The sequence below is a fragment of the Festucalex cinctus genome, chromosome 12 (assembly GCF_051991245.1).
Source record: "Festucalex cinctus isolate MCC-2025b chromosome 12, RoL_Fcin_1.0, whole genome shotgun sequence".
Classification (NCBI taxonomy): Eukaryota; Metazoa; Chordata; class Actinopteri; order Syngnathiformes; family Syngnathidae; genus Festucalex; species Festucalex cinctus.
In genome coordinates, this window is record NC_135422.1 from 27,071,010 (window position 1) to 27,092,678 (window position 21,669).

General features: G+C 41.4%; 1 protein-coding gene across 5 annotated transcripts in view; it reads right to left on the reverse strand.

Annotated features, from left to right (window-relative positions):
* The window catches only part of gabrr2a (gamma-aminobutyric acid type A receptor subunit rho2a), a 222,919-nt gene that overhangs the window by 51,044 nt on the left and 150,206 nt on the right, over positions 1-21,669 (reverse strand). For 3 of the 5 annotated variants that reach the window (XM_077538064.1, XM_077538063.1, XM_077538066.1), the window contains one exon: positions 5,118-5,341. In XM_077538064.1, the coding sequence (XP_077394190.1) occupies positions 5,118-5,341 (224 nt within the window). Of the gene's footprint in view, positions 1-5,117; positions 5,342-6,875; positions 6,885-16,795; positions 16,883-21,669 lie in introns of those variants that run through there. The other 2 variants (XM_077538065.1, XM_077538067.1) reach the window with 2 other exon arrangements.

A 21,669-nucleotide genomic window follows, 5' to 3' on the forward strand; every position in this document is an offset into this window, starting at 1 on the left:
CATAGGCCTTATGATTGTGCGATTGAGTTGATCCCAAATGCACCGTTGCCGGGTTCACGCCTTTATCAGGTGTCCCAGCCGGAACAGGACGCTTTACGGGAGTATATTACGACTTTGCTCGCGACTGGACAGATACGCCCGTCAAAATCCCCCGTAGGGGCCGGGTTTTTCTTCATCGAGAAGAAGGATAAAACTCTCCGTCCATGCGTCGACTATCGCGGCTTGAATGATATTACCGTGAAGAATAAATATCCGCTCCCCCTGTTAGACTCAGCATTCGCCCCGTTACAGTCCGCAAGAATTTTTACTAAGTTAGACCTACGAAGCGCCTATCATCTGGTGAGGATACGGGAAGGGGACGAGTGGAAGACTGCCTTTAAGACACCACTCGGACATTTTGAGTACTGTGTAATGCCTTTTGGTCTGACTAACGCCCCTGCAGTGTTTCAATGTCTGATTAATTATGTACTCAGGGATATGCTGAATATCTTTTGTTTTGTTTATTTAGACGACATCCTAATCTTCTCACACTATGAGCACGAGCACAGGCAACATGTCCGCCTGGTTCTCCAGCGTCTCTTAGAGAACCGACTCTATGTTAAGGCGGAGAAGTGCGAATTCCACGCTAAGTCGGTGCAATTCCTTGGTTTTATTATTGAGGGAGGGCAATTACGAGCAGATCCGGTAAAGACTCAGGCCGTGGTTGAGTGGCCGGGTCCCAAAAGTCGTAAACGGCTACAACGATTTTTGGGATTCGCCAATTTCTATCGTCGCTTTATTAAGGATTATAGTTCACGGGCAGCCCCCCTTACGAAACTGACGTCGAGCAAGGTTCCTTTTAAGTGGTCACCTGGTGCCGAAAATGCATTTTTGAAACTAAAACAGCAGTTTGTAAACCCACCAGTACTCATCCACCCTAATACGGATTTGCCTTTTGTGGTCGAGGTTGACGCGTCGGATTCAGGAGTGGGGGCGGTCCTGTCCCAGCGGCCGCCAGAAGACGGGAAGCTCCATCCCTGCGCCTTCTTCTCCCGGCGACTGAGCCCCGCAGAGGCCAACTACGACGTCGGGAATCGGGAACTGCTGGCGATTGTCTTGGCGCTGCAAGAATGGCGACACTGGCTGGAGGGCGCCAAGGAGCCGTTCAAGGTTTTGACGGACCACAAGAACCTGGCGTACCTTCGGTCCGCCAAAAGACTCAACTCTCGACAAGCGCGATGGGCATTGCTGTTCACCAGGTTCAACTTTGTCGTGGACTACCGCCAGGGATCCCGGAACCAGAAACCAGATGCCTTGTCCCGGATGCACGATGCTGCCACTCCTGAGACCAGGACGGAACCGGTCTTACCTGAACGTTGTTTCTTGGGTGCGGTACGTTGGGAGGTCGAGAAGAGGGTCATGGACGCGCTGGAAGGAATTGCCATTCCTCCGGAATGCCCGACCGAGAGACTCTTTGTTCCCAATCAATCGCGTGCCGAGGTCCTACGGTGGGGGCATACCTCTCGAGTTGCCTGTCATCCAGGGATTAACAGGACCCTAGCCTTAATCGGCCAGCGATTCTGGTGGCCAGACATGAAAAAAGACACTACTGAATTCATCAAGGCATGTACAGCTTGTGCGTGTGGGAAAGCCTCCCACCAGCCGCCGATGGGCTTATTAAGGCCGCTACCCATTCCGTCGCGGCCGTGGTCGCACGTCTCCCTGGACTTCATCACCGGCCTTCCTAAGTCAAGAGGAAACACGGTTATCATGACCGTGGTCGACCGGTTCTCCAAGCTGTCTCACTTTGTTGCCCTCTCCAAACTGCCGTCATCCTGGGAGACTGCACAACTCCTCGTCCGTCATGTATTCAGGCTCCACGGCATCCCGGTGGACTTGGTGTCCGACCGTGGACCACAATTCATCTCCCAGGTCTGGAGGAAGTTCTGCAAGCTGTTGGGCGCCACAGCCAGTTTGTCGTCTGGGTATCATCCCCAGACCAACGGCCAGACAGAGAGGGCCAACCAGGACCTCGAGGCTGCCCTCCGATGTGTTTGCCTAAACAACCCTGAATCCTGGTCTTCGCACCTCTCCTTGATCGAGTACGCCACGAACACTCTGCCATCATCGGCGACGGGACACTCACCCTTTAGGGCGGCATACGGCTATCAGCCACCCCTGTTCCCGTCTCAGGAGAGTTCCATCGAACTACCCACCGTTCAGCACCACCTACGGCGGGCCCACAAGGTATGGCGGGAGACCCGAGCGGCGCTATCCCGCTCAGCAGCCCGTAACAAAGAGATTGCGGATCGGCGGCGGCGTCCGGAACCCACTTACCGGCCCGGGGACAAGGTCTGGCTCTCGTCCCGGGACATGCGCCTGGCGGGGTGCTCCAAGAAATTGGGTCCGCGCTACATCGGTCCCTTCGAGATTCTTACCGTCATCAATCCAGTGACTGTAAAGCTCCGTCTTCCACCCTCACTCAAGGTGCATCCAGTGTTCCACGTTTCCCTCCTCAAGCCAGAGACGCCTAGTCCGTTGAATCCACCTGCACCAGCTCCGCCTCCTCCCCGATTGGTCGACGGGGACCCTGTCTACACTGTGAAAGAAATTTTGGACTCAAGGTGCAGGGGCCGGGGCTTCCAGTACCTGGTCGACTGGGAGGGCTACGGACCTGAAGAGCGGCAGTGGGTCCCCCGCTCCTGGATCCTGGACCCGTCATTATTGACCACCTTTCATACAGCACACCCAGAGAAACCAGGTGGTCCGCCAAGGGGCGTCCGTTAAGGGGGGGGTACTGTCATGGTTCGGTTCTCAGCCCTGTTGTGCTCTTGTTTTCAGTGCCTGCAACGAGGGGGGCGTTCCCCAGCTCCGCACCTGCAGCGCGTTTGCAATCAAGACTTTAAAAGGACTCCGAGCAGCACTGCACGCTGTCAGATTATTATTTGCTCACCATTGTGTCCAAGTGTTCTCCGCGTTTTCCTGTTGGTAAAGTTTTTTGAATCTGCCGTCGTCTTTAGTTAAGTTTTATTCACGTGTGTGTTTCCGCGTCGCCTTTTGTTGATATTTCCGTGTTGATTGATCCCGTGTGCATTTCGTGTCGTCCTTGCCGGTCGCAAGTGTTTTGTGTTTTTTCTAGTCCTTGCCTTTTTGCAAGTGTTTTGGTTACGTTAGTTCTCCTTGCCGTTTGCAAGCGTTTTTGGTTATGTTAGTTCTCCTTGCAGTTGCAAGCGTTTTTTGTTACATTCGCGTTCCTTGCCTTTTGCAAGTGTTTTGTGTTTTCCAATTCGTCCTTGCCTTTTGCAAGTGTTTTCAGTTACCTCCGTGTCCCTTGCCCGTGTGCAGGGACACCTCTGTAAATTTCGCTGTCTTGCCTGCGAGCAAGCTTTGTGCAATCGGTCTATCAAAAAGAATAAATCGAGATTGTTTCCCTCCTCTGAGCCTGCATTTTTGGGATCTGTTTTTCATCGACTCTGCTGAGTCGTCACAATCAGAAGGCACCATAAATTCACGTCACTTCAGCAGCATTCCATTCATAACATTATTCATGATCATCATTGGACTACTGCAATTGGCTGGCAACCAGTTCAGGGTGCACCCCGTCGAGTGCCCGAGGCCGGCTGGGATAGGCTCCAGCATCCCAGAGACCCTTGTGGAGATTAAGTGGCTAAGACAATGGATGGATGGATCAACAGAAGGCAAATTTATCAGCCAACAAGAGAAAGAAATCTTCAGAAATTCATTTTGTGATATTTCTGTAATTTAAAACATTAAATACAGTTTAGAATGTTATTGTTTGCAAAAATAAAAAATAAAATTCACATTCTGTTTCATGCTAGCATCCGCTGGCTACTTTATTTTTTGTACTCCCTTCTCTCTCTCTGATAATCCCAGAATCCCCCGGTCCATAGAGGCTACACTGTCATCTATTGGTCAGCACACATTACTACATTTACCTTTCCAAAACAGTAACAGACTTTCTGAAGGACAAAGTACTAAAAACAATGTGAATGTGAATTACTAATTAAAAAATGTTTCTGCCATAAAATGGTCAAACAAAAACGCTACTGTATATTATGGGTCAAATTATTACATAGAGCAGCTTTAAATAATTGGACAATGACTACCACGTGAAAGTAAGTTGTGCTAAAACATGTTCCAAGCAGGAATCGAATCCTGATCTTCCATGTGCCAGGCCAATGCTTTAACCACTCGACTGTTGTGGATATGGAGTTGGTTGTGGCAATGTAAATAATTGTATTGAGTAATCAAGTGTGCAAGGGATGAATTGATATTGAAAAAATGTTCATGTCAAATGAAACCAGTTAAAATCATCAGGTCACACATTTTCACATGGGTTAGGCTGAGCACCCCCCATGTGGGTGGGCGGCCAAGACAGTATAAGAGTAGAGACCATTTTGAATTGATTAGACCTTCTTCTACATTGTGGCAATGTAAATAATTGTATTGAGTTATCAAGTGTGCAAGGGATGAATTGATATTGAAAAAATGTTCATGTCAAATGAAACCAGTTAAAATCATCAGGTCACACATTTTCACATGGGTTAGGCTGAGCACCCACCACATGTGGGTGGGCGGCCAAGACAGTATAAGAGTAGAGACCATTTTGAATTGATATTAGACCTTCTTCCGCATCCAGCAGAAAAGACTCCACAGCTGTGTACTCCATCTTTCTGGCATCCAGTAAATAATTCGATTGAGAATACGCAGCCTCTTGGTTGTTATTATTAGTATAGCGAGCATTTAAGATGAAAGAACCGGTGAAAGTTGCCATCAGAACTTTACCTCTTGTGTAAAAAAAAAAAAAAATAGTGAAGATCACTGTTTTAAATAATTCTAAATGTGGAATCCTTGTTGAACTCCCTTTCCAACAATGCCTTTTTTTGTGAAGATTGGCCCAGTAGTTCGTGAAGAATAAGGATTCAAAGGAAGGTGGCCATGCCCCTTTTTGCATTGTGCCATCACTATCAACAAGCACACTACGTTAGGTTGAACCCACTGGCTGATTTGACAAGGAAGGACCCTAGAATTTTTTTTTTTTTTTTTTTTTTGTCTATGGTTTTGGACAGAGGAACATAAAGCATATCAAAACATGTTGGTTGATGACTTATACACACCTGAGACTGTAAAGCACGTGACCATCAGGAAAGACACGCAGCATGATGTTGTCTGTGGTTGTGTCGTGGATGAAAGATCTCTTGGAGTGGACAAAGAATACATCAGGGACCCAGATCTTTTTCACCAAACGGCCATCAAATGTCATGCTCTTGTTGGTACTGCTGGTGAATGACAGACGCTCATCTTTCCAATAATGTCTCAGGTACAGTGTCATGGTGAAGTCCTGTTGGAAGACAGTGTGGAAGTGAACCAGAGAACATACACTAGATCATTGGTGTCAAACTGCAGTCCTCGAGGGCCACTGTCCTGCAGGTTTTGGAGGTTTCAGATTTTTAACAAAGCTGATTCATTATCTAAGCTCATCAGCTGTTGTGTGCTGAGAGGTTGGATCCCAGAGCGCAGACACAAAAAAGGTTTTAACTATTTATTCACATAACTTGACTAAACGAAAAACAGTGAGAATGCATCGAGAATCACGACACGGCAAGCCCCCTTGGGCTGCGGAGAAGCACAGTGGAACAGAGATCAATAATCTGGCAACCAAACACATTTCTTAGACGCTTATATAGTAGTGATGTCACAAATGGAACTGGAGTCGCGAGTCATGCCCCGCACAAAGGGGGCGTGGTTAAATGGAGCCCGTATCGTGGCCCGTCTCTTTTTTTTCCTCATATCACGTGACCGAAGGCAAACGAGGCCCCGTTTTCAGCGATCACGTGACTGACTCGCATCGTGAGTCGCGCTCCAGAAATAGTCGCGGAAAAACCCAGGAAGGGTCCCCCGCATGACCGTCTCACGTTACCTGAGTCTTGGATCATTGCTGCGCTACTGCTTAAGAATGGAGCCACCCAAAATGAGAAGGACAGTTTGGAAGCATTTCGAACAGATATCTCCCAACAAGGTATAAACATATTCTTTTATTGAAATATAACCTATTGTATTATAAATAATGAGTTTTCACACGTATAGACAAAAAAAAAAAAAGCAGCACTTTACTTGGCAAATAATGCATCGCTATGGCAACAGCGTGCGACAAACTAAAAAACTTTCGATAACTTTGCATCTTAAACATCTTAAGATGAAACACACCAAGTTTGAAGACGGTCGGATGAATTTTGTAGGAGGAGTTCGTTAAAATATGACCCCTAAAAAAGGCCACAAAAAATGGCTACAAATCCCATGATAAATCAAAATGGCGGACTTCCTGTTTGGTTTTGCACATGATTCCAAGAGACTTTTTTTTTTTGTACATCGTGGGCTCTTAAGTATGCCTGCAAATTATCATAGTGCGAAGTGAAACGTACAACCGGGAATGCTTCGTTAAAGAGGATTTTTTTTTTTAGCTCAAAATGTGATGCCCGGCCCCTGGGCGACTTCCTGTTGGGCTTAGTACATGGCACCAAGAGACTTTTTTTTGTACATCGTGGGCTGTTACATATGTCTCCAAATTTTCGTAGCTCTAGCTGCTTCGTACAACTGGGAATGCTTCATTAAGAAGGAATTTTTTCCTTTTCAAACTGTGCATGCCACGGCAACAGCGTGCAACGAAATAAAACGCTTTCAATAAGTTTTCATCTTCAACATCTTAAGATGAATCACACCAAGTTTGGAGATGATCAGATAAACTCTGTAGGAGGAGTTCATTAAAATAAGACCCCTATGTAATGGCCCAAAAAATGGCAACACGTTCCAAAGTAAATCAAAATTGCGGATTTCCTGTTCGGTTTAGCATATGGTTCAAAAAGAGTTTTTTGTACCTTGAGGGCTGTTACACATGTCTTCAAATTTTGGTAACACTAGGTGAAATGTACAGCCGGGAATGCTTCATTAAGTAAGAATTTTGAAACGCAAAATTTGATGCCTCGCCTCTGGCGGACTTCCTGTTAGGTTTAGCATATGGCACCAACAAGATTTTTTGTAGGTCATAGTCTGTTACATATGTGTACCAATTTTCGTACCTCTAGATTAAACTTACAACCGGCAACGCTTCGTTAAGTAAGAATTTTGAAACTCTAAATTTGATGCCCCGCCGCCGTCATATAGTATGTCAAAAACTTTAGATTTTTTTACCATGGTGTTGTCTCAGATGTTGAGATGGTACATCCCAAGTTTGAAGTCAATCGGATTAACCGTGTAGGAGAAGCAGTCAAAAGTATGACCCCTGTAAATGTGCAAAAATGGGCCAAAATTGGACATTTAAATTCTCATACCTCACTTCCTGTCTATTTTAGGGTACACATTCAAAGAGGTTTTTCTTCATCTGGATATGCCACAGGTGCCACATATAGCCGTAGGACAATCGTAGCGGGACAGGGATCCTTTTAAGCTATGCAGGTGGCGCTACAGAGCCATTTTTCTGTTATCATGTATGGCGACTTTAAAATATCAAATTTTTCGCCAGGCCCGATCTGCGTGTAAAGTTTGGTGAGTTTTCGTTCACGTTTAGTGTCTCAAAAATGTGATTGTTTGCGGAAAAGAATAATAACAAAGAAAAAGAAGAATAACTAGAGCTGCGAGCAGCTATAAAGGGCCCTCGCAACCCGGGCCACGTTGGGGTATTTGCATGTCGGGGAACTGGCATGTTGGGGTACTGTTTCATAGGAAACCGTCTAAATTGTAAATGTTTTTGACATGCTTTGTGTTTGCAAAGTTTCATGGAAGGCCAAAAATGATGCACAATTAAAATAAAATCAAAATGGATTGGCACATGGCTATAGAATAATTTTTGGAGGCATTAGGCTGATAGGTATGCCTCCCAATATTCACACATCTAGCTGAACCATATAATCGGATATACTTCATAAAAATATCGAGACAGCGCTATTGAGCCATTTATTACAAATTGCACAACAAATTATAAAATATTCATGTTCGTGAGAGATCTGATCTGTGTGCAAAATTTTGTGAGTTTTTGCCCATGTTTAGTCTCAAAAAAACATTTCTTTGCAAACAATGCATCGCTACAGCAAAGGCGTGTGACAAAATAAAATAATTTTTCATCTTAAATATCTCAAGATGAAACATGCCAAAGAATGAAGACGATGTGATAAGTTTTGCAAAAAATATGACCCCTATAAAAGGCCCCCAAAAGTGGCTACAAATACCAAAGTAAATCAAAATGTCAGACTTCCTGTTTGGTTTAGCATTTGGTTCCAAGAGACTTTTTTTGTACATCGTGGGCTCTTATGTATGCCTCCAAATTATCATAGCTCTAGGTGAAACGTACAACCGGGAATGCTTCTTTAAGTAAGAATTTTGAAACGCAAAATTTGATGCCCCGCCTCTGGCGGACTTCCTGTTGGGTTTAGCATATGGCACCAACAGACATTTTTGTAGGTCATAGTCTGTTACATATGTGTACCAATTTTCGTAGCTCTAGGTTAAACGTACAACCGGCAATACTAAGTTAAGTAAGAATTTTGAAACTCTAAATTTGATGCCCCGCCGCCGTCATATAGTATGTTAAAAACTTTAGATTTTTTACCATGGTGTTGTCCCAGGTGTTGAGATGGTACATCCCAAGTTTGAACTCAATCGGGTTAACCGTGTAGGAGAAGTGGGCAAAAGTATGACCCCTGTAAATGTGCAAAAATAGGCCAAAATTGGACATTCAAATGATCATACCTTACTTCCTGTCTATTTTAGGGTACAACTATCAAAGAGGTTTTTGTTCATCTGGATGTGCTACCGGTGCCACACAATTTTCGAAGCCGTAGGACAATCGTAGCGGGACAGGGATCCGTTAAACCTATGTAGGTGGCGCTACAGAACCATTTTTCTGTTATCATGTATGGCGACTTTAAAATATAAAATTTTTCGCCAGGCCTGATGTGCGTGTAAAGTTTGTTGAGTTTTCGTTCACGTTTAGTGTCTCAAAAATGCGATTGTTTGCGGAGAATAATAATAATAACTAGAGCTGCAAGCAGCTATATAGGGCCCTCGCAACCTTGGGCCACGTTGGGGTATTTGCATGTCGGGGTACTGGCATGTTGGGGTACTGTTTCATAGGAAACCGTCTAAATTGTAAATGTTTTTGACATGCTTTGTGTTTGCAAAGTTTCATGGAAGGCCAAAAATGATGCACAATTAAAATAAAATCAAAATGGATTGGCACATGGCTATAGAATAATTTTTGGAAGTATTAGGCTAATAGGTATGCCTCCCAATATTCACACATCTAGCTGAACCATATAATCGGATATACTTCATAAAAATATCTAGACGGCGCTATTGAGCCATTTATTACAAATTGCACAACAAATTATAAAATATTCATGTTCGTGAGAGATCTGATCTGTGTGCAAAATTTTGTGCGTTTTTGCCCATGTTTAGACTCTCTAAAAAAAAAATTATTTGCAAACAATGCATCGCTACAGCAAAGGCGTGTGACAAAAAATTTCAATAACTTTTCATCTTAAATATCTTAAGATGAAACATGCCAAAGAATGAAGACGATGTGATAAGTTTTGCAGAAAATATGACCCCGATAAAAGGCCCCAAAAAGTGGCTACAAATACCAAAGTAAATCAAAATGGCAGACTTCCTGTTTAGTTGAGCATATGGTTCCAAGAGACTTTTTTTGTACATCGTGGGCTCTTATGTATGCCTCCAAATTATCATAGCTCGAGGTGAAACGTACAACCGGGAATGCTTCGTTAAAGAGGAGTTTTTTAGCTCAAAATGTGATGCCCAGCCCCTGGGGGACTTCCTGTTGGGTTTAGCACATGGCACCAAGAGAATTTTTTGTATATCTTGGGCTGTTACATATGTCTACAAATTTTCGTAGCTCTAGCTGCTTCGTACAACTGGGAATGCTTCATTAAGAAGGATTTTTTTTCGTTTGCAAAAAGTGCATGCCACGGCAACAGCGTGCGATGAAATAAAAAGGTTTCAATAACTTTTCATCGTCAACATCTTAAGATGAATCACACCAAGTTTGAAGATGATCGGATAAACTCTTTAGGAGGAGTTCGTTAAAATAAGACCCCTATGAAATGGCCCAAAAAATGGCCACACGTTCCAAAGTAAATCAAAATGGCGGACTTCCTCTTAGGTTTAGCATATGGTTCAAAAAGAGTTTTTTGTACTTCGAGGGCTGTTACATATGTCCTCAAATTTTGGTATCTCTCGATGAAACGTACAGCCGGGAATGCTTCATTAAGTAAGAATTTTGAAACTCTAAATTTGATGCCTCGCCCCCGTCATATAGTATGTCAAAAACTTTAGATTTTTTACCATGATGTTGTCCCAAGTGTTGAGATGGTACAGCCCAAGTTTGAAGTCAATCGGGTTAACCGTGTAGGAGAAGCGGGCAAAAGTATGACCCCTGTAAATGTGCCAAAATGGGCCAAAATTGGACATTTAAATGATCATACCTCACTTTCTGTCTATTTTAGGGTACACAGATCAAAGAGGTTTTTGTTCATCTGGATGTGCTACAGGTGCCACAAAATTTTCATAGCCGTAGGACAATCGTAGCGGACCTGGGATCCGTTTAACCTATGTAGGGGGCGCTAAGGAGCCATTTTTCTGTTATCATGTATGGCGACTTTAAAATATCAAATTTTTCGCCACGTGTGTGTAAAGTTTGGTGAGTTTTCGTTCACTTTTAGTGTCTCAAAAATGCGATCGTTTGCGGAGAATAATAATAATAATAAGAATAATAACTAGAGCTGCGAGCAGCTATAAAGGGCCCTCGCAACCCGGGCCACGTTGGGGTATTTGCACGTCGGGGTACTGGCATGTTGGGGTACTGTCAAATAGGAAACCATCTAAATTGTAAACGTTTTTGCCATGCTTTGTGTTTTGAAAGTTTCATGGAAAGGCCAAAAACGATGCACAATTAACAAAATAAAATCAAAATGGATTGGCACATGGCTATATAGAATACTTTTTGAATATATTCGGCATGCCTGCCAATATTCACACATCTAGCTGAATCATATAATCGGAAAGACTTCATAAAAATGTCTAGAGGGCGCTATTGAGCCATTTATTACAAATTGCACAACAAATCTCTAAATAAAATATTCATGTTCCAGACAGGTCTGGTGTGTGTGCAAAGTTTTGTGAGTTTTCACCCATATTTAGACTCTCAAAAAAGCATTTTTCTTCACAAACAATGCATGGCTACAGCAAAGGCGTGTGACAAAATAAAAAAAAATTCAATAACTTTTCATCTTAAATATCTTAAGATGAAACACGCCAAAGAATGAAGACGATCTGATAAGTTCTGTTGAAAATATGACCCCTATAAAAGGCCCCAAAAAATGGCTACAAATGCCAAAGTAAATCAAAATGGCAGACTTCCTTTTTGATTCAGCATATGGCTTTAGAAACCTTTTTGTAAGTCTTAGGCTGATAGGTATCCCAATTTTTACAAATCTAGCTGAATCATAAAACACAAAACATTTGCAAAAGCTTTATAAAAATGTGTAGAGGGCGCTATTGAACCATTTATTGCAAATTGAATAAGAAATCTCTAAAATATTCATGCTGATGACAAGCCTGATGTGTGTGTAAAGTTTCATGAGTTTTTGCACATGTTTAGACCAAAAAAAAAAGCAGCATTTTACTTGGCAAACAATGCATCGCCATGACAACGGCGTGCGACAAAATAAATAACTTTCGATAACTTTGCATCTTAAACATCTTAAGATGAAGCACACCAAGTTTAAAGACAGTCGGATAAATTTTGTAGGAGGAGTTCGTTAAAATATGACCCCTAAAAAAGGCCACAAAAAATGGCTACAAATCCCAACGTAAATCAAAATGGTGGACTTCCTGTTTGGTTTAGCAGATGGTTCCAAGAGACTTTTTTGTACATCGTGGGCTCTTATGTATGCCTGCAAATTATCATAGCGCTAGGTGAAACGTACAACCGGGAATGCTTCGTTAAAGAGGAGTTTTTTAGCTCAAAATGTGATGCCCGGCCCCTGGGGGACTTCCTGTTGCGTTTAGCACATGGCACCAAGAGACATTTTTGTACATCCTGGGCTGTTACATATGTCTACAATTTTTCGTCGCTCTAGCTGCTTCGTACAACTGGGAATGCTTCATTAAGAAGGATTTTTTCACTTTGCAAAAAGTGCATGCCACGATAACAGAGTGTGACGAAATAAAAAACTTTCAATAACTTTTCATTTTCAACATCTTAAGATGAATCACACCAAGTTTGAAGATGATCGGATAAACTCTGTAGGAGGAGTGTGTTAAAATATGACCCCTATGAAATGGCCAAAAAAAATGGCAACACATTCCAAAGTAAATCAAAATGGCGGACGTCCTGTTAGGTTTAGCATATGGTTCAAAAAGAGTTTTTTGTACCTCGAGGGCTGTTATATACCTCTACAAATTTTGGTAACTCTAGGTGAAACGTACAGCCGGGTATGCTTTGTTAAAGAGGAGTTTTTTTTAGCTCAAAATGTGATGCCCGGCCCCTGGGGGACTTCCTGTTGGGTTTAGCACAGGGCACCAAGAGACTTTTTTGTACATCTTGGGCTGTTACATATGTCTACAAATTTTCGTAGCTCTAGCTGCTTCGTACAACTGGCAATGCTTCTTTAAGGATATTTTTTTTCCTTTGCAAACAGTGCATGCCATGACAACAGCGTGCGACGAAATACAAAGCTTTCAATAACTTTTCATCTTCAACATCTTAAGTTGAATCACACCAAGTTTGGAGATGATCGGATAAACACTGTAGGAGGAGTTCGTTAAAATAAGGCCCCAATGAAATGGCCAAAAAAATGGCAACACGTTCCAAAATAAATCAAAATGGTGGACTTCCTGTTAGGTTTAGCATATGGTTCAAAAAGAGTTTTTTGTAGGTCATAGTCTGTTACATATGTGTACCAATTTTCGTAGCTCTAGATTAAACGTACAACCGGCAATGCCTCGTGAAGTAAGAATTTTTAAACTCTAAATTTGATGCGACGCCGCCGTCATATAGTATATCAAAAACTTTTCATTTTTCACAATGATGTTGTCCCAGGTGTTGAGATGGTACATCCCAAGTTTGAAGTCAATCGGGTTAACCGTGTAGGAGAAGCGGGCAAAAGTATGACCCCTGTAAATGTGCCAAAATGGGCCAAAATTGGACATTTAAATGATCATACCTCACTTTCTGTCTATTTTAGGGTACACAGATCAAAGAGGTTTTTGTTCATCTGGATGTGCTACAGGTGCCACAAAATTTTCATAGCCGTAGGACAATCGTAGCGGACCTGGGATCCGTTTAACCTATGTAGGGGGCGCTAAGGAGCCATTTTTCTGTTATCATGTATGGCGACTTTAAAATATCAAATTTTTCGCCACGTGTGTGTAAAGTTTGGTGAGTTTTCGTTCACTTTTAGTGTCTCAAAAATGCGATCGTTTGCGGAGAATAATAATAATAAGAAGAATAATAACTAGAGCTGCGAGCAGCTATAAAGGGCCCTCGCAACCCGGGCCACGTTGGGGTATTTGCACGTCGGGGTATGGCGACTTTAAAATATCAAATTTTTCGCCAGGCCTGATGTGCGTGTAAAGTTTGGTGAGTTTTCGGTCACGTTTAGTGTCTCAAAAATGTGATCGTTTGCGGAGAATAATAATAATAAGAATAACTAGAGCTGCGAGCAGCTATAAAGGGCCCTCGCAACCTGGGCCACGTTGGGGTACTTGCACGTCGGGGTACTGGCACGTTGGGGTACTGTCAAATCGGACAAGGACCATCTAAAATGTTTTTGACAAGCTTTGTGAGTGCAAAAGGCCAAAGATGGTGTGCAATTCCCAAAATAAATTCAAAATTGCGGACTTCCTTTTAGGTTTAGCATACGGCTACAGAATACTTTTTGTAGGTCTTAAGCTAATAGGTATGCCTCCCAGTTTTCACAAATCTAGGTCAAGTCATCTTTAGTTGTGTATCGCTTGAATCATACAATTGGAAATGCTCCATAAAAATGCATGGAGGGCGCTATTGAGCACAACGTTGGGTTACTTGCACGTCAAGGTACTGGCACGTTGGGGTACTGTTACATGGAACAAGGACCATTTAAAATGTTAGTTTTTTTCCATGCCTTGTCTGTGCAAAGTTTAATGAAAGAGGCCAAAAATGATGTATAATTCCCAAAATAAAATCAAAATAGCGGACTTCCTCTTTGGTTTGGCAAATGGCTACATCATACTTTTTTGTAGGTATTAGGCTGATAGGGGTCTGTCCTAATTTTCACAAATCTAGCAGAATCATACAATCGGAAATACTTCATAAAAATGTCTAGAGGGCGCTATTTATTGCAAATTGCACAATAAATCTCTAAAAATTCATGTTCATGACAAGTCTGATGTGTTTGCAAAGTTTCATGAGTTTTCACACATGTATAGATAAAAAAACAAAGCAGCACTTTACTTGGCAAACAATGCATCGCTATAGCAGCAGCGTGCGACAAAATAAAAAACTTTCGATAACTTTGCATCTTAAACATCTTAAGATGAAACACACCAAGTTTGAAGACGGTCGGATGAACTTTGTACGAGGAGTTCGTTAAAATATGACCCCTGAAAAAGGCCACAAAAAATGGCAACAAATCCCATCGTAAATCAAAATGGCAGACTTCCTGTTTGGTTTAGCACATGGTTCCAAGAGACTTTTTTGTACATCGTGGGCTCTTATGTATGCCTGCAAATTATCATCGCGCTAGGTGAAACGTACAACCGGGAATGCTTCGTTAAAGAGGAGTTTTCTAGCTCAAAATGTGATGCCCGGCCCCTGGGGGACTTCCTGTTGGGTTTAGCACATGGCACCAAGAGACTTTTTTGTACATTGTGGGCTGTTACAAATGTCTACAAATTTTTGTAGCTCTAGCTACTTCGTACAACTGGGAATGCTTCATTAAGAAGGATTTTTTTCCTTTGCAAAAAGTGCATGCCACGACAACAGCGTGCGAAGAAATAAAGAGCTTTCAATAAGTTTTCATCCTCAACATCTTAAGATGAGTCACACCAAGTTTGAAGATGATCGGATAAACTCTGTAGGAGGAGTTCGTTAAAATATGACCCCTATGAAATGGCCCAAAAAATGGCAACACATTCCAAAGTAAATCAAAATGGCGGACGTCCTGTTAGGTTTAGCATATGGTTCAAAAAGAGTTTTTTGTACCTCGAGGGCTGTTATATACCTCTACAAATTTTGGTAACTCTAGGTGAAACGTACAGCCGGGTATGCTTTGTTAAAGAGGAGTTTTTTAGCTCAAAATGTGATGCCCGGCCCCTGGGGGACTTCCTGTTGGGTTTAGCACAGGGCACCAAGAGACTTTTTTGTACATCTTGGGCTGTTACATATGTCTACAAATTTTCGTAGCTCTCGCTGCTTCGTACAAGTTGGAATGCTTCTTTAAGGATATTTGTTTTCCTTTGCAAACAGTGCATGCCATGACAACAGCGTGCGACGAAATACAAAGCTTTCAATAACTTTTCATCTTCAACATCTTAAAATGTCGAGATGGCGCTATTGAGCCATTTATTGAAAATTGCAGAAAAACTCTCTAAAATATTCATGCTTATGACAAGCCTGATGTGTGTGTAAAGTTTCATGAGTTTTTGCACATGTTTAGATAAAAAAAAAAAAGCAGCATTTTACTTGGCAAACAATGCACCGCTATGGCAACGGCGTGCGACAAAATAAAACACTTTCGATAACTTTGTATCTTAAACATCTTAAGATGAAGCACACCAAGTTTGAAGACAGTCGGATAAATTTTGTAGGAGGAGTTCGTTAAAATATGACCCCTAAAAAAGGCCACAAAAAATGGCTACAAATCCCAACGTAAATCAAAATGGCGGACTTCCTGTTTGGTTTAGCAGATGGTTCCAAGAGACTTTTTTGTACATCGTGGGCTCTTATGTATGCCTCTAAATTATCATAGCGCTAGGTGAAACGTACAACCGGGAATGCTTCGTTAAAGAGGAGTTTTTTACCTCAAAATGTGATGACCGGCCCCTACGGGACTTCCTGTTGGGTTTAGCACATGGCACCAAGAGCCTTTTTTGTACATCGTGGGCTGTTAAATTTGTCTCTAAATTTTCGTAGCTCTCGCTGCTTCGTACAACTGGGAATGCTTCATTAAGAGGGAATTTTTTCCTTTGCAAACTGTGCATGCCACGGCAACAGCGTGCGACGAAATAAAAAGCTTTCAATAACTTTTCATCTTCAACATCTTAAGATGAATCACACCAAGTTTGGAGATGATCGGATAAACTCTGTAGGAGGAGTTCGTTAAAATAAGACCCCTATGAAATGGCCCAAAAAATGGCAACACGTTCCAAAGTAAATCAAAATGGCGGACTTCCTGTTCGGTTTAGCATATGGTTCAAAAAGAGTTTTTTGTACCTTGAGGGCTGTTACATATGTCTTCAAATGTTGGTAACTCTAGGTGAAATGTACAGCCGTGAATGCTTCATTAAATAAGAATTTTGAAACACAAAATTTGATGCCTCGCCTCTGGCGGACTTCCTGTTAGGTTTAGCATATGGCACCAACAGGCTTTTTTGTAGATCATAGTCTGTTACATATGTGTACCAATTTTCGTGGCTCTCAATTAAACGTACCACCGGCAATGCTTTGTTAAGTAAGAATTTTGAAACTGTAAATTTGATGCCCCGCCACCGTCATATAGTATGTCAAAAACTTTAGATTTTTTACCATGATGTTGTCCCAGGTGTTGAGATGGTACAGCCCAAGTTTGAAGTCAATCGGGTTAACCGTGTAGGAGAAGCGGGCAAAAGTATGACCCCTGTAAATGTGCAAAAATGGGCCAAAATTGGACATTCAAATACTCATACCTCACTTCCTGTCTATTTTAGGGTACACATATCAAAGAGGTTTTTGTTCATCTGGATGTGCTACAGGTGCCACACAATTTTCGTAGCCATAGGACAATCGTAGCGGGACAGGGATCCGTTAAACCTATGTAGGTGGCGCTACAGAGCCATTTTTCTGTTATCATGTATGGCGACTTTAAAATATAAAATTTTTCGCCAGGCCCGATCTGCGTGTAAAGTTTGGTGAGTTTTCGTTCATGTTTAGTGCCTCAAAAATGTGGTTGTTTGCGGAAAAGAATAATAACAAAGAAAAAGAAGAAGAAGAAGAATAACTAGAGCTGCGAGCAGCTATAAAGGGCCCTCGCAACCCGGGCCACGTTGGGGTACTTGCACGTCGGGGTACTGGCACGTTGGGGTACTGTCAAATAGGACAAGGACCATCTAAAATGTTTTTGACAAGCCTTGTGTGTGCAAAGTTTAATCAAAACGCAAAATATGGTGTGCAATTCCCAAAATAAATTCAAAATGGTGGACTTCCTTTTAGGTTTAGCATACGGCTACAGAATACCTTTTGTAGGTCTTAAGCTAATAGGTATGCCTCCCAGTTTTCATAAATCTTGGTCAAGTCATCTTTAGTTGTGTATCGCTTGAATCATACAATTGGAAATACTCCATAAAAATGCATAGAGGGCGCTATTGAGCACAACGTTGGGTTACTTGCACGTCAGGGTACTGGCACGTTGGGGTACTGTTACATGGAACAAGGACCATTTAAAATGTTATTTTTTTCCATGCCTTGTCTGTGCAAAGTTGAATGAAAAAGGCCAAAAATTATGTATAATTCCCAAAATAAAATCAAAATAGCGGACTTCCTCTTTGGTTTGGCAAATGGCTACATAATACTTTTTTGTAGGTCTAGCATAATCATACAATCGGAAATGCTTCATAAAAAGGTCTAGAGGGCGCTATTTATTGCAAATTGCACAATAAATCTCTGAAAATTCATGTTCATGACAAGTCTGATGTGTTTGCAAAGTTCCATGAGTTTTCATGTGTATAAAAAAAAAAAGCAGCACTTGACAAACAATGCATTGCTATGGCAACAGCGTGTTACAAAATAAAAAACTTTCGATTACTTTGCATCTTAAACATCTTAAGATGAAACACACCAAGTTTGAAGACAGTCGGATAAATTTTGTAGGAGGGGTTCGTTAAAATATGACCCCTGAAAGTTTTTCCTTGCCCGGTTGGAGGGTTAGATCAGGGGATGTCGCAACTTGTTTGTGGTTAAGTGCTACAGAAGTAAATGTGTCTTAACAACCTCATGATTTAATGTGTTTTCAATTCTCTAGGATGTGATTGGATTGTATCAATTAAATGTTTTTATAACTGATTCAGTGAGTAGTAAAAATAGTGTGTCAAGTATAATGACATGAAATATAAGGAATACAAAAAACAAAACAAGCACCCTCTAAATTACACATTTTGTTCCAGGCTTTATGTGCGTGCATAGTTTGAGTATACACCTAGGTTTAGGCCAGGAGTGTTCAAACCTTTTGCAAAGAGGGCCGGGTATGGTAAGGTGAGAATGTGTGGGGCCTAATCAACCATTTAGTTTAGCCTGACATAATTTTTTTACATGCATATGTAAATATATATATGTGGACAAATGTGTACATATGTCTACAAATTTTTGTAGCTCGAGCTGCTTCGTCCAACTGGGAACGCTGCATTAAGAAGGATTTTTTTTCCCTTTGCCAACAGTGCATGCCACGACAACAGCGTGCGATGAAATAAAAAGCTTTCAATAACTTTTCATCGTCAACATCTTAAGATGAATCACACCAAGTTTGAAGATGATCGGATAAACTCTGTAGGAGGAGTTCGTTAAAATAAGACCCCTATGAAATGGCCAAAAAAATGGCAACATGTTCCAAAGTAAATCAAAATGGCAGACTTCCTGTTAGGTTTAGCATATGGTTCAAAAAGAGTTTTTTGTACCTCGAGGGCTGTTACATATGTCTTCAAATTTTGGTCACTCTAGGTGAAACGTACAGCCGGAAATGCTTCATTAAGTAAAAATTTTGAAATGCAAAATTTGATGCCCTGCCTCTGGCGGACTTCCTGTTAGGTTTAGCATATGGCACCAACAGGCTTTTTTGTAGATCATAGTCTGTTACATATGTGTACCAATTTTCGTAGCTCTAGATTAAACGTATAACCGGCAATACTTCAGATGAAACATGCCAAAGAATGAAGACAATCTGATAAGTTTTGTAGAAAATATGAGGCCTATAAAAGGCCCCCAAAAAATGGCTACAAATAGCAAAGTAAATCAAAATGCCGGACTTCCTGTTTGGCTTAGCATATGGTTCTAAAAGACTTTTTTGTACATCGTGGGCTCTTATGTATGCCTCCAAATTATCATAGCGCTAGGTGAAAGGTACAACCGGGAATGCTTCGTTAAAGAGGAGTTTTTTAGCTCAAAAAGTGATACCCGGCCCTTGCGGGACTTCCTGTTGGGTTTAGCACAAAGCAGCAAGAGACTTTTTTGTACATCGTGGGCTGTTACATATGTCTACAAATTTTCGTAGCTCTAGCTGCTTCGTACAACTGAGAATTCTTCATTAAGAAGAATTTTTTTCCTTTGCAAACAAGTGCATGCCACGACAACAGCGTGCAGCGAAATAAAAAGCTTTCAATAACTTTTCATCTTCAACATCTTAAGATGAATCACACCAAGTTTGAAGATGATCGGATAAACTCTGTAAGAGGAGTTCGTTAAAATAGGACCCCTATGAAATGGCCAAAAAAATGGGAACACGTTCCAAAGTAAATCAAAATGGTGGACTTTCTGTTAGGTTTAGCATATGGTTCAAAAAGAGTTTTTTGTACCTTGAGGGCTGTTACATATGTCTTTAAATTTTGGTAACTCTAGGTGAAACGTACAGCCGGGAATGCTTCATTAAGTAAGAATTTTGAAACTCCAAATTTGATGCCCCGCCTCTGGCGGACTTCCTGTTGGGTTTAGCATATGGCACCAACAGACTTTTTTGTAGGTCATAGTCTGTTACATATGTGTACCAATTTTCATGCTCTAGGTTAAACATACAACCGGCAATACTACGTTTAGTAAGAGTTTTGAAACTCTAAATTTGATGCCCCACCGCCGTCATATAGTATGTCGAAAACTTTAGATTTTTTACCATGGTGTTGTCCCAGGTCTTGAGATGGTACATCCCAAGTTTGAAGTCAATTGGATTAACCGTGTAGGAGAAGCAGGCAAAAGTATGACCCCTGTAAATGTGCAAAAATTGGCCAAAATTGGACATTTAAATACTCATATCCCACTTCCTGTCTATTTTAGGGTACACACATCAAAGAGGTTTTTGTTCATCTGGATGTGCTACAGGTGCCACACAATTTTCATAGCCGTCGGACAATCGTAGCGGGCCAGGGATCTGTTTAACCTATGTAGGTGGCGCTATGGAGCCATTTTTCTGTTATCACCTATGGCGACTTTAAAATATCAAATTTTTCGCCAGGCCTGACGTGTGTGTAAAGTTTGGTGAGTTTTCGTTCACGTTTAGTGTCTCAAAAATGTGATTGTTTGCGGAAAAGAATAATAACAAATAAAAAGAAGAAGAATAATAAGAATTCCTTGAAAAACAATAGGGACCTCGCAGCGGTCGCTGCTCGGGCCCTAATAATAAGAATTCCTTCAGGAACAATAGGGACCTCGCAGCGGTCGCTGCTCGGGCCCTAACTAGAGCTGCGAGCAGCTATAAAGGGCCCTCGCAACCCGGGCCACGTTGGGGCATTTGCACGTCGGGGTACTGGCAAGTTGGAGTACTGTTTCATAGGAAACCATCTAAATAGTAAACGTTTTTGCCATGCTTTGTGTTTGTAAAGTTTCATGGAAAGGCCAAAAATGATGCAAAATTAACAAAATAATATCAAAATGGATTGGCACATAGCTATAGAATACTTTTTGTAGATATTCGGTTGATAGGTATGCCTCCCAATATTCACACATTGAGCTGAATCATATAATCGGAAATACTTCATAAAAATGTCTAGAGGGCGCTATTAAGCCATTTATTACAAATTGCACAACAAATCTATAAAATATTCATTATCGTGAGAGGTCTGATATGTGTGCAAAGTTTTGTGAATTTTTGCCCATGTTTAGACTCTCAAAAAAATTTTCTTCGCAAACAATGCATTGCTACAGCAAAGGCGTGCGACAAAAGAAAACATTTCAAACTTTTCATCTTAAATAACTTAAGATGAAACACGCCAAAGAATGAAGACCATCTGATAAGTTTTGTAGAAAATATGACCCCTATTAAAAGGCCCCAAAAAATGGCTACAAATACCAAAGTAAATCAAAATGGCAGACTTCCTGTTTGGTTCAGCATATGGCTTTAGAAACCTTTTTGTAAGTCTTAGGCTGATAGGTATCCCAATTTTTACAAATCTAGCTGAATCATATAATACAATACATTTGCAAAAGCTTCATAGAAATGTCTAGAGGGCGCTATTGAACGATTTATTGCAAATTGAACAAGAAAGTTTTTGCACATGTTTAGACCAAAAGAAAGCAGCATTTTTCTTTGCAAACAATGCATCGCTAGAGCAAAGGCGTGACAAACAATTTCAATAACTTTTCATCTTAAATATCTTCAGATGAAAAACGCCAAAGAATGAAGACAATCTGATAAGTTTTGTAGAAACTATGACCCCTATTAAAAG